Below are 12,374 nucleotides of genomic sequence, written 5' to 3'. Positions count from 1 at the left end.
ACCCACCTCCTGCTGAGCTTCCTGACTAGCACAGCCTTTTTTCCTCCTTCCCTTCTCCAGCCACCTGGAGCATGCACTGCCCAAACCCTTAAACTGGGGGTGGGAATGTCAGAATTCAGGTGTCTGTTGAAAAGAGAAACACATGCAGGTTCTATGTTCTGCTTTGGGCTTTATTGTCATTTTTGCTTTGTAAAGCTGAGTGGAGACCTGCCAAGAGCTGGTGGGGTGGAAGAGACCACCTTTTCAGTCAAGCAATCATCTGCTACACTAAGGCATATGCTGCTACTTGTTAGCACCTATGTGGTCTTGCGTTAGGCTGCCGGGCTGGGTTACAGGAGATCTGGCACGTGCTGCGCAGCTGCTGCAGGCTTCACGTGGAAAACGCCAAATGCGAGTGTCTTGCTGCTTCTTCTGGGGATGGGGAACAAGAAGTCTCAACCTTGGCTGGAGTACAGGGGGTCGGATCGTAGGTGATGCTCGGCTGGAATGGAAGAGCCAGTCCGGACAAAGTTAAGCTGCCTCCCGGGTCTGAGAGCAAAATACTTCTGCAGAATGTATTCTGGGTTTGCCTACTCGGGTAGCTGCAGTCCACAGATTTTCACAGCTTGAGTTTTTGTTTTGTTCCTCCTCCCCTTCCCCCTGCAGCGACTCTGCTCTGTGATGACCTTCCTCCCAGCCAAGAAGCATGTGGCTGCCCATCTTGCTCTTCCTCCCCCTCTTTGAAACTCAGTACTCCCTGCCAGCGGAGGGACAGATGCTAGGTTTTCCTATCATGTTTCTGGTGTCTGCTAATCCTGGGGGTTAACGATCGAGCAGAAATACTAAACTTAACTGTTCCTCTGTGAGCTTCCTCACCCAATTTATATCTTTAACACATTGGCCTTGATTAACTTAGTTTTAGAGCCTGGATATTGCTGCAGCGCAGAATGACGGAACAGTTCCTGTCTGGAGCTGTGCTTAGCTATGCTCTCATGCATAAAGACCCACGGTGTATAACCTGCACTGCTGCTAGGTCCAAAATACTCCAGACTTCCTAAAATCTCAACAGTTAGCAGATGGCGGTTGTTCCTGATAAATGATGCCAGGAAGCATTCGGATGGGGGAGGGTTTCTGCTGCTGAGAACTGTGAGGATGTCACAGCCCTGAAGCCTCTTGAAATTCAGTGGTAGGAGTACAAAATTTCTCTTTAGATCACAGAAACTGAGGTTCTGTTGGCATGACTTAGTCTGTTTCATCCTCTCACTGAAGACAACCCCCAACAAAAAATGTTTGATATGAAATATCTTTTTCCTGGGCAAGCAAAATACTTTGACTCCCTCCTGCTCCTGGCGCCTCACCAGCCACCTCAAAAAGCTCAGTGGCATTGCACTGCTTCATGGTGGTGTGGTACCTGTGCTGGGGGAGATTGAAGTCTGGTATCCCATGTGGCAGAGGGTACATGACTGACTCTTCCTTGTGCCACATGGGCCGGGGATGGAAAGGAGCACCCCACCTTCCTCCTGAGGCTCTCAGCCAGGCTGTAGGACACCTGCTTCAGCAGAGAGTTTGTTGCTTGAACAAGCTGGTGCACTCACACTTTCAGCAGGGTAAGTGCCCGCCCAGTCCACATTGCCTCCTGCATTAGTGCTTTAGCCACCAGGTTGCTGGCTAAAACCAAAACTACCACAGGAGGAGGTAGTGTAATTCATCTGCCCCCAGAATGACTCTTCCCCTCCAGCTGTGCTGCAGCAGAGTCTACTGATGTGCCCTTTGCAGGCAAGGTCTTGCTAATGGGGGAGTGCTCCTCAGCCACTGGGTGCTGAAGAAGTAGGACAAGTGGTAATGGCGTCTTTGGAGTGCCGGAGGGTTAGACAAGGCTGGGTGGGCTCTGGACCTTTACCAGGGGCAGGAAAAAAATTTCAAAGCCTTGGTTCAAGCAAATTCAGGTACACCCAACTAGTTTAGGGAGATAATGCTTTGCTTTTGGCACACTTGCTACTGGGCAAAAACATTTAACCTATATCTGAATTTTATTGCCCACACATTGATACTCCTTTGCTTTACAAAACAAATGCTAGTTGGGTGTTATGGTGGACTGCTGCTTTCTGCAGACTTTCAAAGCCATGCTGAGGTCCAGGCTGCGGACACACAGTGTGACCTAAACACCGGCCCCGGGTTCTAATTGCAACCTGTAAGATTTATGCAGCCATTTTCCAGCACAGCCGTCCCCCACTCCCTCTGTGCACCAAGTAGAGGGAAACGGGCCCTTTGGAGGGACACCTCGTCTCCTCCCAGGGGGACACTGGCATGGAAGCCCTGCCCTGTGAGGCTTGCATTCTGAAGTGAGCTGCCTGCTCTTCCACGTCAGAGGAGGTGGAATGAAGCCCCCTGGTTTCCACATCTGTGGAACGGCATCTCTACCATTAGGGCCTCCATGCCAGGCTGCACGGTGGTCCTCTCTCAAGCCAGGACAAAAGTTTTGTGCCACATTAATTGTTGTTTCTGACACCTCTGTGACTAGCTCGCAGAAAAAATACATACAGGGGATTGCACAGGTGGGCAAAATTGGCAATGAATTATAGACATCTTGACATTTGAAAACTGACATTTTGACCTTTTTCACAAACAGGCATTTTTTTGTGGGTTACGTAGCCCTTACTTTTAGAAAATTGATGCTAGCATAAAGTGTATTATAATAATTATTTGTGAAATAATAATAGCATATTAATGGCATGCAAATTACTGATCTAGGAATCTAGCATGCCCATAATGATTCTTGTACTTTTAATGTCAACATTAAAAGCAACATCTAACTAACAGAGATAAGGCAAATTAATGTTAATAACAGTTTTGACACTAATAGCAAGTTATCATTATTTTAAAAGTCTTTCCTGTTGCAAGGCTCAAACTGATTTAAAAAAAGCCACAACACCTCTCAGCTTGCTGTCACTGATGCTTTTCCTACCACACTGCAAGGAATTTTCACTCTTGTACTTAGCAAAGGTCTCTGCAGTTGCACCAGATTTCTTGCTCTGTGGTTGGGACACTAACTCAGTGAACAGGAGGCCCTCTCCACCCCCTCCAACGACGTTTGCAGAGCAGCGTTCCTCTACTCGCATTTGGTAAAATTTTCTTATCAGCAAAGGGTTTTTAAAAATGCCATCAGTGTGCAGTGTTGAGTGGGCAGAGTCAGGGAATGGGATCAAGGCTTTGAAATTCTTTTCCTTTCTCCGCGCAGCCAAACTCATCTCACCCCCTGTGGGTTTCACGTGCCTTGGTAGCATCAGTTTCATTTATTCAGCACCTATGGCCACAGGACCATCCCATGTGTGGGAACACTTGCCAAGCTCTATGAAAAGTAACTTACAGAGAAAGCATTCTTCATGTGGATGTGGTCAATGCAGGTAAACCTGGGCTTTTTGTTAGAAGAGTTTACCCTCTTCCGCTTCCCAAGGAAAATGATACTGTCAATGGACAAATTGCTAAATAAGCTTTTTGTTTATACAGCTGGGACCACGGTTACTCAGAGAGCACCTGCCTTTGCACAGGACAGACATAGATGTAAAGAGATTATAAAGATGCAGTCTCTGTTCTGAAGCCTGCGCAGCCTAATTTTAGGCTTTTCTCAGCTGAGTGGTAATCAGCACAGCAAGTCATGGCAGAGAAAAGATAAGAACTCCAATAACAGGCAGGTACTACGTGCTTTGGTGGCACTGGGTTGTGAGGTGGCTGTGATGTGGGCTACTTAATTCACCAGGGGTTTGTGAAGCTTCCTGGGAGTTTGTTTTTAAACAGAACCTCTGCTGAGATCTTTCCAATAGAAGGTACCTTTCGTGATGGGAAGTTGTTCAGGTACAAACTGATAAAAGTGACACGAGAGAACATTACGTGTGTGTTGGCTCTTTAAAAATATGCCAGTAGTCTCTGCTTCGTGCTAGTCCTAAACTGTTTTTTCTGTCTTGCTGCCTCTATTGACATTTTGCCTCAAACTGTAATCCATGAGCAGTTAAAGGTTTGCACAAGCCTCTTGCAAAGGCTTTGCTTTCCAGTGAGGAGGGAGCTGCCTGACTGCATGCCACGGTCTGAAAGTGCATCTCTGAAGGACCCTGCTGTTCTGCAGGGTCCTTCAGACCCTTTTCTAGCGCTTACTCTGCTCTCCTCAGTTTACCCTGCATTACTTGCTGCTCTCCTCCATGCTTGCTTAGAGTTCCTTGAACCAGGCAAAAGCTTTGCTCAGAGGATGCAACTACAGCAGCACGTCCAAGACGATGCATGTACTGGAGGGTCTGGCTGGGGCCTGGGCTTTCACCAGTACACAGCTGTGCAGAGACCTTGTTGGAAAAGGACTGACTCCCAACAGGAAGGTCTAAGAAGGTCTGTTCAAATAAATGGTACCTTACATTCAAATTAAGCTTTGCTACTGGTTTTAACATAGCAAAAGGAAGCAGTACAAGAAAACCAAGCTTCTCAAGGTTTGCCAAGCTATCGGAACTGAAAGATGGGGGCCCAAGACTCTCTTGGGTCTCTGAAGTGTTACCAACTCATCACTCACTAAAATGCGTTACTTTGGTTTGAGCAGGTAAGGCCCTGGGGTTTCTCCCCAGAAGGATGCTGTTACAGACTCTCCTGAGGACCTTTGGCAAATGGGCTCTGTGGAGCCAGCACATACTGAGGAGAGCCTCGAAAGTGCTTCAGTCCCACCTGAGCCTTCTCTGCAATCAGTTAGATAAGCCTGGCAACTCAACATGTAAAATTATTTCTCGGAACTTTACATCAGTAATTTTTAAAGTTAGGAAATTGTCATCTTCTACTGCTGAATACAGAGCATGAAGACAACCACTGAAAATGTTGTCGTCCCTGTTTTCCTCACCACCTCCAGTGTGTAATTCCTCCCTGATGTCTGTGTGGTCCCATTTAGTGCTAATGGGGAGAATAGAGTGTATTAGCCTGTTTGCTCGCGTGTTGCTGTTACACAGCTCTACTGAATGCAGTATCACATTCAGCATCGCACCTTCACAAAAGACAGAAATTATCCCAAAGAAGCAACAGCCAGAAGTGGCAAATCCTCCTGCTGTAGTACTGGCATGCATTATCAGATTCAGCAGGCAGGTTTGGAGTTATCCTACTGTGCTGGCTTTCAAAACAAAGACTGGAGCAAAAGAATCTGCTCTTGATCTGCATTACAGAAGATAAATAAACACTCAGGTTTCCTAGGATGGCAGAATACCTACCCAGGCTCCATCGGGTCCAAACAGCTCTAAAAAGTTGCCAATAAATTCCCTGGACTTTTCTTCCCATTTCTGAATGAGGTCATGGCTCTTCTCTTCCACCTTGTAAACAAATTCTTTTGACTTTTCCTCCACATTCTTGACTTTTTCTTTCATTTTGTCCACTTGGTTTTGAAAACGGTATTTCTTCTCCTGTTTTAAAAGTGGGAATGGAGATTAATATATAGGGACTTGGAAATAATTAGCCACTGACAGTTGCGAAGAAGAAAAAAAATTGGATTAATGTATCCCAATACATATGGCCTTGGTTAACTATTCCCACATTATTTTTATAAATGCAAATTTAACGTTTGTGGAATGAAGCGCAGAAGGTCCACATTGAAAAGACTGTCTTGTGTGATTACTGTGTTTAATTCACTATATGAATCTTTCCATATTTTCAAACTGAATGCACTTTGAAAATTATATGAATCTTGTGAAGGATATAACTGAGAAATCAACAGCTCAAACTTAAGCAAAAGGCAAATCTCCCTGGGTTTCCTAGCAAACACAGACCACTGCTGACTTGCCAGCTGGGATGATAATTTGGACCAAAATGTCTCTTTGTTTGGAGTTCTGCAGAGCAGAAGGAAAACTCTCTTTACCTCCAACCCTGGCTAATACAGGAGCTTCTGGCTGCAACAGAAAGATGTGCATAGGCCAGCGACTTGTGGCCGGCAGACTTGATAGAAAAGATAGCAAACTCCTAATTGTGAAGTCACACAGAAAAAGAGAGGGACAGAGAAGATAATGTTAGGGGGCTAACGTCGGGGCAAGCTTCTAAAATACTTCAGGGTTAAAGGGCTTTTGCCCTGAACTCGCGTTGCACCTAATAGGTGACCAAGCCTTTCCTTTAACAAGGAAATCGGTGCTCTTCTGTCTTGGCAAAATCCTGGAGGTTTTCATTTTGAAACACAAACAGCCTCTGGTACAAATTAGTATTTCTGTATTTAAACTACTATACGCTAAATAATGAAATGCCAGGAGGAACTTCAGGATACATGAGTGTCTCGAGACTGGGGGAAGCATACCTTATGCAACAGAATCTTAACCTCAGAGCCTCTAAAGGATAAATTTGAGAACACCCAAGGCACCCAGCGTAACTTAATTTAACGGATATTAGCAATAGTGATCCTCCTGGGTGGAGTACTTATAAGAAGGATTATTTTTAGAGATTTTGTAGAAGACTGAAAAAAAAGCACCGTGAAATAAATATTTATGCCCTGTAGTCTGTGATTTATCTGCCAGACTCCAAAATAAGAAACAAGTAAACAAAACCCTCATGAAATGACATAATTCAGTCCTTCATAAGGGGGTTTCCCAGCTCCAGGGAAGGAGGGGGAGTTCTGTGAGCCAGTCCAATCACAGGAAACACTTTGGTAATGTGGGTTATCTTGAGGCCTTCAGTTAAGACTTGAAACAGAAAATGAAGGAAAGTAAACTTTTGTTTCTGTTAAGTGTTTACTCCTTACTGGGGAGTTAGGTGCAGTTCTGTACATGGAAACTGAATAATTTGAGCTGATACGTTTTTCTGAGCCATCCTTTTAAAATGGTGTTCTTGCCCTACCTATTGTAGCCTCTGATCTCTTCAGCATTATTTGTGTGTGAGCTTCCTAACACACTTCCTTGTCTTTTAAAAACTACTTTAGCCTCCTCTAGTTATCACACTACTCAGCTGGTTTGTTTTTTATCCTGTCGCATTGTAGAAAAAGTTTGGGTACTAAAATCTTTGCTCTCTGTGCTGCCTTCTCACAATGGGAATAAAGAACGTAATCGTGTCTTGGGTGAGTGGCTGGGAAGCCCACAGTGGGGGGGGTGGCCTCCTTCCTAGTGCGTCATTAAGTTAGGAGGAGGGGGGGGCAGCAGCTTTGTTACAAACATGAAAGCATAAGATGGAATTGAAGCTGCTAATTAATAGGAGTAATTAAAACTACCCTCAGCTTACCAACTTCTTTTAAATTAAGTTCTTCCCAGCTATTTTAAAAACAGCAGGAGGAAGATATCCTTTTTTAAGCTTTACATTCGGGCTCCTAGGAGATAGTGTTTCAGAACAGATTGGTGTACTTACATTTATAAAACTAACATTCAGCTCTTTGGCAGTGTATCCTCGTTGGAGGTTACGCCGGGCATACACGTCGTAGTCCCGGACGATCCTTGTGATGATATCCGATGTGGAGATACCTTCGGTTCTCTGCGTTGGTACGAACATTCCTGAGCAAAGTGGGAAAAGAAAGCCTGCTGAGAAAGCATGGCAGGACCAGGCACTGCGGCAGGTAGCTGAGGATGAACACAAAAATGCCTGACTAAAGGTTAAGAGACTTGCAGTTCTGCTCATCTTATTCCCAGTTCTTTCCTGTTGTTCTTGTGTGAGCTTAGAGAAGGCCCCAGGTTGCTATACCATTCATTTTTCTTCAAGTCTTCAGAAAGGCTAGAACTTGCCCTCTTCACAGTGTCGGCTGCAATGTGAAAGTTACTAGACTGGCAGGGGCTCCTGAGCCAGGAAGGCAAAACCTCACAGTTGTGGCAATTCACTGAGCAGTTCTTTCCATAAGCATAGCCCTTGTTTAATGTTATATAAAGGAGCAGGGGGTTGGCTTTGTTCCTCTGAGTAAAACAGACCAGCCTCTGACCTTGGCCAAAGCCAGGAAGCACCGTCAGGTAAAAGATGCATTACAATAACTGGGAAACACCCTGGAGGTGCTGGTGGTTTGTAACAGGAAGATGAAGCATAATGGTGGTGTGAACAAACCAGGGTACCAGTCTCCACAGCCCCCCCCATTTCATGTCCACCTGGCCATGTCAGTGGCTGCATAACCACTCTTCCTGTTCCAGCAGATCCATCCCTAATAAAACTGGCCACTTACTAACACTGCTTGTATTTTCCTCAACATACCAGAGAATATATTGCTTTTTAATTGCTCCTCATCAAGACAGCATCACTTGAGCCGTTAAAGGAAGTCACAGGCAATAAATAATAGCAGAGTGCTAGCACACATTGGTTTAGTAGTTAGTTAGGGCTACAAAAAATTACTACTATCACTTATACGTAATTGCAACATTGAGCTGCTGATGAGAGAGCACTGTGAGATAAGACTGGAAATGGTTTTGGAAAAAAAAAAGTAGTGCTTTGTCTTAAAAGGGTGCTATAGTTACGGGCAAATTAATCCTTACGTATTCACTTGAAGTAAGCAGGCATTGCTCACTAATTTCACAGGGTTAGAAAAAGATCTGGAGAAGGAATCAAGAAGCTTAGCAGACTCTTGTGACTAAATGCTACGTGATATTTTTTCTTTCTGATCTCTAATTAATACTCTGCTAAAAAATAGATTATTTTAATCACGAGCAGAGAGGTTTCCCTGACCGTGCTTTTCAGGCTTGCAGCAGTCACTCAGGAAACTATTTTTGGAAGCAGAAAAACCCACTTTGAGCCAGAAGCCTTTATAGATAGGAGCTACAAGAATAAATGAACAAAATCCAAACCCTACCCTTGCTAAGCCAAAAGCTGAACTGTTTTCAAGTAGATGCACAAACCCATGTATGACAACATTACCCTTAGTCACTGATTTTGCTTTCATGTGCTGCATGTATTGGACTGACTCATGTTTTCCAAACTAATTATTCACAAATGTGCAGAGGTTTAGTCAGTGCACTGTCACCCAGCTCCCCGTTGTCTGTACACCCTCCCACCCACTGAAGGCAGTGGGGAAATGGGAGCCTATGGGAATCTACACTAGGATCTCCACAGTTCCAATCTGCTTCTCTGCTCCCCAACAACCTGATGTGGGAAAATGGGAGTACTGGAACTAAGGAAAATGCACAAACGCATCCACAGCATTGGTCTATGTAAAACAAAAGCCCTTAGGAGAAAGGGGAAATTCATTAGTCTAATAATGCTGCTCTGGAGTGTTAGGACTATTACAGCACTAGATCTCAAAACTCTTCACATTATTCCCAGTTTATATGTAACAAAATTCAGCTATACAAGACTGAAGTCACCTCTCCAGCATCTCACAGTGATAGACAGAGGACAGACCACAAGTCCTTGAAGCTGGAAGTCCGTACTCTATTCTGCAAAGTTTGACTTTCTTGTCAGGACATGTGTGCATTGCATGCGTGCCCAACAGCAGCAGAGAAGGATGTGCCAGGTTTGGGCACTCTCCAGCTCAGTCTGGTAACGATGCAGTGACACCAAGGGCTCCTGTCATGTTGTCCTGTGCACTCAGCACCTTACAGAAGAAAAGCAAAATAGCTGCCTGTCCAGCACGAATGCTTCATGTCCCTTGGTGACCTGCCCTTACCAGAGGTAGCTTTGTTCCATTGCCTAGTGAAGTAAGCTGGTGCTGGCTCTGAAACTGTAGAACAGTAGTTCTCAAAGCAGGGTTGTGAGTCTTACACCACAGCGAGGCTTGCAAGTGGAAAAAAAGATCAAGAACGGCTGCTACAAAAAGCTTATTCTTTCAGCTCAGGTCAATACCTGGTCTACTGCTGTCATTATATAGCTTGAGAAGGTAACTTTGCATGACAAATTACCATCAGACAGATTCACTCTGGAATTTTTTTAAGCCTCCAATATATGTGCTTATGTAGACCAGGAAGAGGATGGTTTTGCCAGGGTTCAAAGCAGCACCTCCAGGGAGCAGGAGAAAAAAGGTATGATCAGTTCCTCCTCCCGCACTGTTCACTGTGTTAGGATAGCTGTTGCTGGCAAACAGTGGTTTAACATTACCTCCTCAGATTTACTTCAGTTTCCTTGAACTGAAGAGATACAAACTCCTGATGACTTCAGCATGATCACGGTCAGTGTAATACGGTAGTCAACCAAACTGTTAAATAGTCATGGCAAATTAATTACTCTGGTACTGATTTAAAACCTTTGCCAGTATAGCAAAAAGAACTCTCGATGCAAATGAGAAGCGGATCCTAATGACTCCTGAAGGCTGCCTGTGCTTGCCCATATTCAGGACTGGGCTGTGTCACGGAGTCATCATTTTGTGGTTATCAACAAAACACTGAAGTTGGCTGGGCTCCTGTGGGAACTAAACTCATTTTCAACTGTTCAGAGCTTTTAGTCAAGCACCCTAAAATTTTTTTAAAAACCCAGATGGGACTCTTTCATGACAGATCTGAATGGTTTCCTGGGGGTTATGGCAGGAATTCAGCCAAGGACATCCTCTGTGGTTTTACAAAGTGAATCTTTCTGCTGAAGTCAGGGTGTAAAAGAACATGATATTATCTCTACTGCTTCTCTCCCAGCAGTTGTGGTCAAAAGGCGGTAAAAGGATTAGAGCTGAGGCTGTAAAGAAAGGTGCTAAAAATGTAAAGTTGCCCTTACCTGCCTCCTTTATGTGTTTGTATACATCATCCGAGCCAGCGGAGGAGTACGGGATGTCATCGTGGGCTACAAAGTCAATCTGCCAGTGAACAGAAGAAGAATCATATGCCACCATCACTGAATTTTGCTTCAGTGGGGGGTCGTTGTGGAGGATCATCTCTTTTCTCGACTTCAGCTGATTTGCTTTTGACATTCTCATCCTAAAGCCATCACCTAGAACATTGCACTAGATTTAGGCCTACAACTGCTGTGTTGCGTGATCAATTATGAAAGAACAGCAAGCTTGTCTCTAGAAGCACTGCCATTAACACATCGCTCTGGCTGGCTCTGTGTGATATTCTGTAGAAAACCTGCTTTTGCTGCAACTGGAAGAGCTAAGACAAGTGGCAAAACCTTGGCTTTCAAAACCATGGAGGCAGGATTATTGATTCTGCCTCCTTAGGGCTGTGCGTATATACATGTATACCTAGTACTGTCATGCTAGTAATGTCACCCAGTGATGTGGACATTAAAATACATCCCAGTTAATTCTGCTTTTGTTAAGATTTATATATATTGCAAGCCAGTCAGTAGTATGTAAGAAATTCTATCCTGCCTTTTAGAGAGGACACCTGACATTTTTACATATTTCGGGCTAATTATTGCACCTGTTGACATTAATAAGAAATGTGCCTTTAATTCAGGACTTTAATGGGACTTTAGTTACTATGCGATAACTTGATGGTTCATGATCTCCTTTCCTGATGATTCATTATCTCCATTCCTGAAAGTAAATTTGTGAATAATTCTTCAGTGTTATTTTGCCATTCACAAATCCCACTACAGAAATCATCTCAGCATATTGAGAAAAAAAAGGCAAGACAAATATAACATTTTCTGGCAAAGAAGGAGCCAAGCAATGCCATGTACCTAATTTCAGTGACTGGAATTAACTAAATTAAATAATTTGCTCCAGCTAGTAGAATTTCACAGACTTGCTGTTTATTCTCAACTGTCAGTCTACAAAGGGGAAGAGGGGGATAAGGGGAGGAATGTACCTTATGTTTTTCAAGGAACTCGGGTGTCAGTGTCCAGGGTGCATCTCTGATGACCTCATCCACATAACGACAGTGTCTGAGGGCTTCATATCGCTCAGTTTCGTTCATCACAGTGAAGCCTTTGAATTTATGAGTTAAATCATCACTGCAAACTGAAATATGGAAGTATCAACAAAACGGTTCCACACTCAGTAGAATTGGCAAAACAAGAAGTTGATTATTTCCTAATAATTCCATTAAGCATTTAGTTATTAGCTTAGCTAATTTTGGGGTGCTCCGGGGCATCTAAGAGTTCTGCTCAGGGTTGACAGGTACAACCACAGAGAGATCTTTCCCTTTCTGGAGCTGCAGCCAAAGACCAAGTGAGATATTGTAGGACATCGCAAGTGGTACTATATGCACATGTTGAGGTAACTCAATCCCACTATAAGTGGGGATTTCACAGGCTATGAAATTTCAGGGGTGATGGCCAATGCTTTAAAAACAATAAAAAAGTGCAGTGTCATCAATCACAGAGTGCTCACAAACTTCATATATCACAAAATGGTTGAGGCACCACTGGACATCACCTAATCCAACCCCCCCTCCTCACAGCAGGGCCACCTGCAACAGGTTGCTCAGGGCCACATCCAGTTGAGTTTCCAAAGATGGAGACCCCTCAGCCTCTCTGAGCCTCCTGTTCTGCTTTTTGTTCTTAGGTAAACAACGCTCTGAACGATGGATTTGGCAACAAAGCTCTAAATCACCGCAGAACAGTTT

At 44.1% G+C, this 12,374-nt stretch overlaps 2 protein-coding genes across 2 annotated transcripts in view; both read right to left on the bottom strand.

Moving 5' to 3' along the window:
• Nucleotides 1-8,865, bottom strand: part of ACOT9 (acyl-CoA thioesterase 9) — a 334,937-nt gene extending 326,072 nt beyond the window's left edge. Inside the window, exon 1 of the mRNA XM_082498659.1 lies at nt 8,861-8,865. The gene's annotated coding sequence lies outside the window, so the exon portion shown is untranslated. The remainder of the gene's footprint in view (nt 1-8,860) is intronic.
• The window catches only part of PCYT1B (phosphate cytidylyltransferase 1B, choline), a gene marked incomplete at its 3' end in the record, with an annotated part of 33,545 nt that overhangs the window by 613 nt on the left and 20,558 nt on the right, over nt 1-12,374 (bottom strand). Inside the window, exons 4-7 of the mRNA XM_082498660.1 lie at nt 11,616-11,767; nt 10,579-10,657; nt 7,315-7,457; nt 5,211-5,399 (exon numbers count right to left, since the gene is read on the bottom strand). Coding sequence (XP_082354786.1) covers nt 5,211-5,399; nt 7,315-7,457; nt 10,579-10,657; nt 11,616-11,767 — 563 coding nt within the window. The remainder of the gene's footprint in view (nt 1-5,210; nt 5,400-7,314; nt 7,458-10,578; nt 10,658-11,615; nt 11,768-12,374) is intronic.

Source organism: Vanellus vanellus (genome assembly GCF_965231255.1).
Source record: "Vanellus vanellus genome assembly, chromosome: 1".
NCBI lineage: Eukaryota > Metazoa > Chordata > Aves > Charadriiformes > Charadriidae > Vanellus > Vanellus vanellus.
Note: the sequence above shows the minus strand (reverse complement) of the source record. Positions and strands in the feature narration are given on the sequence as shown.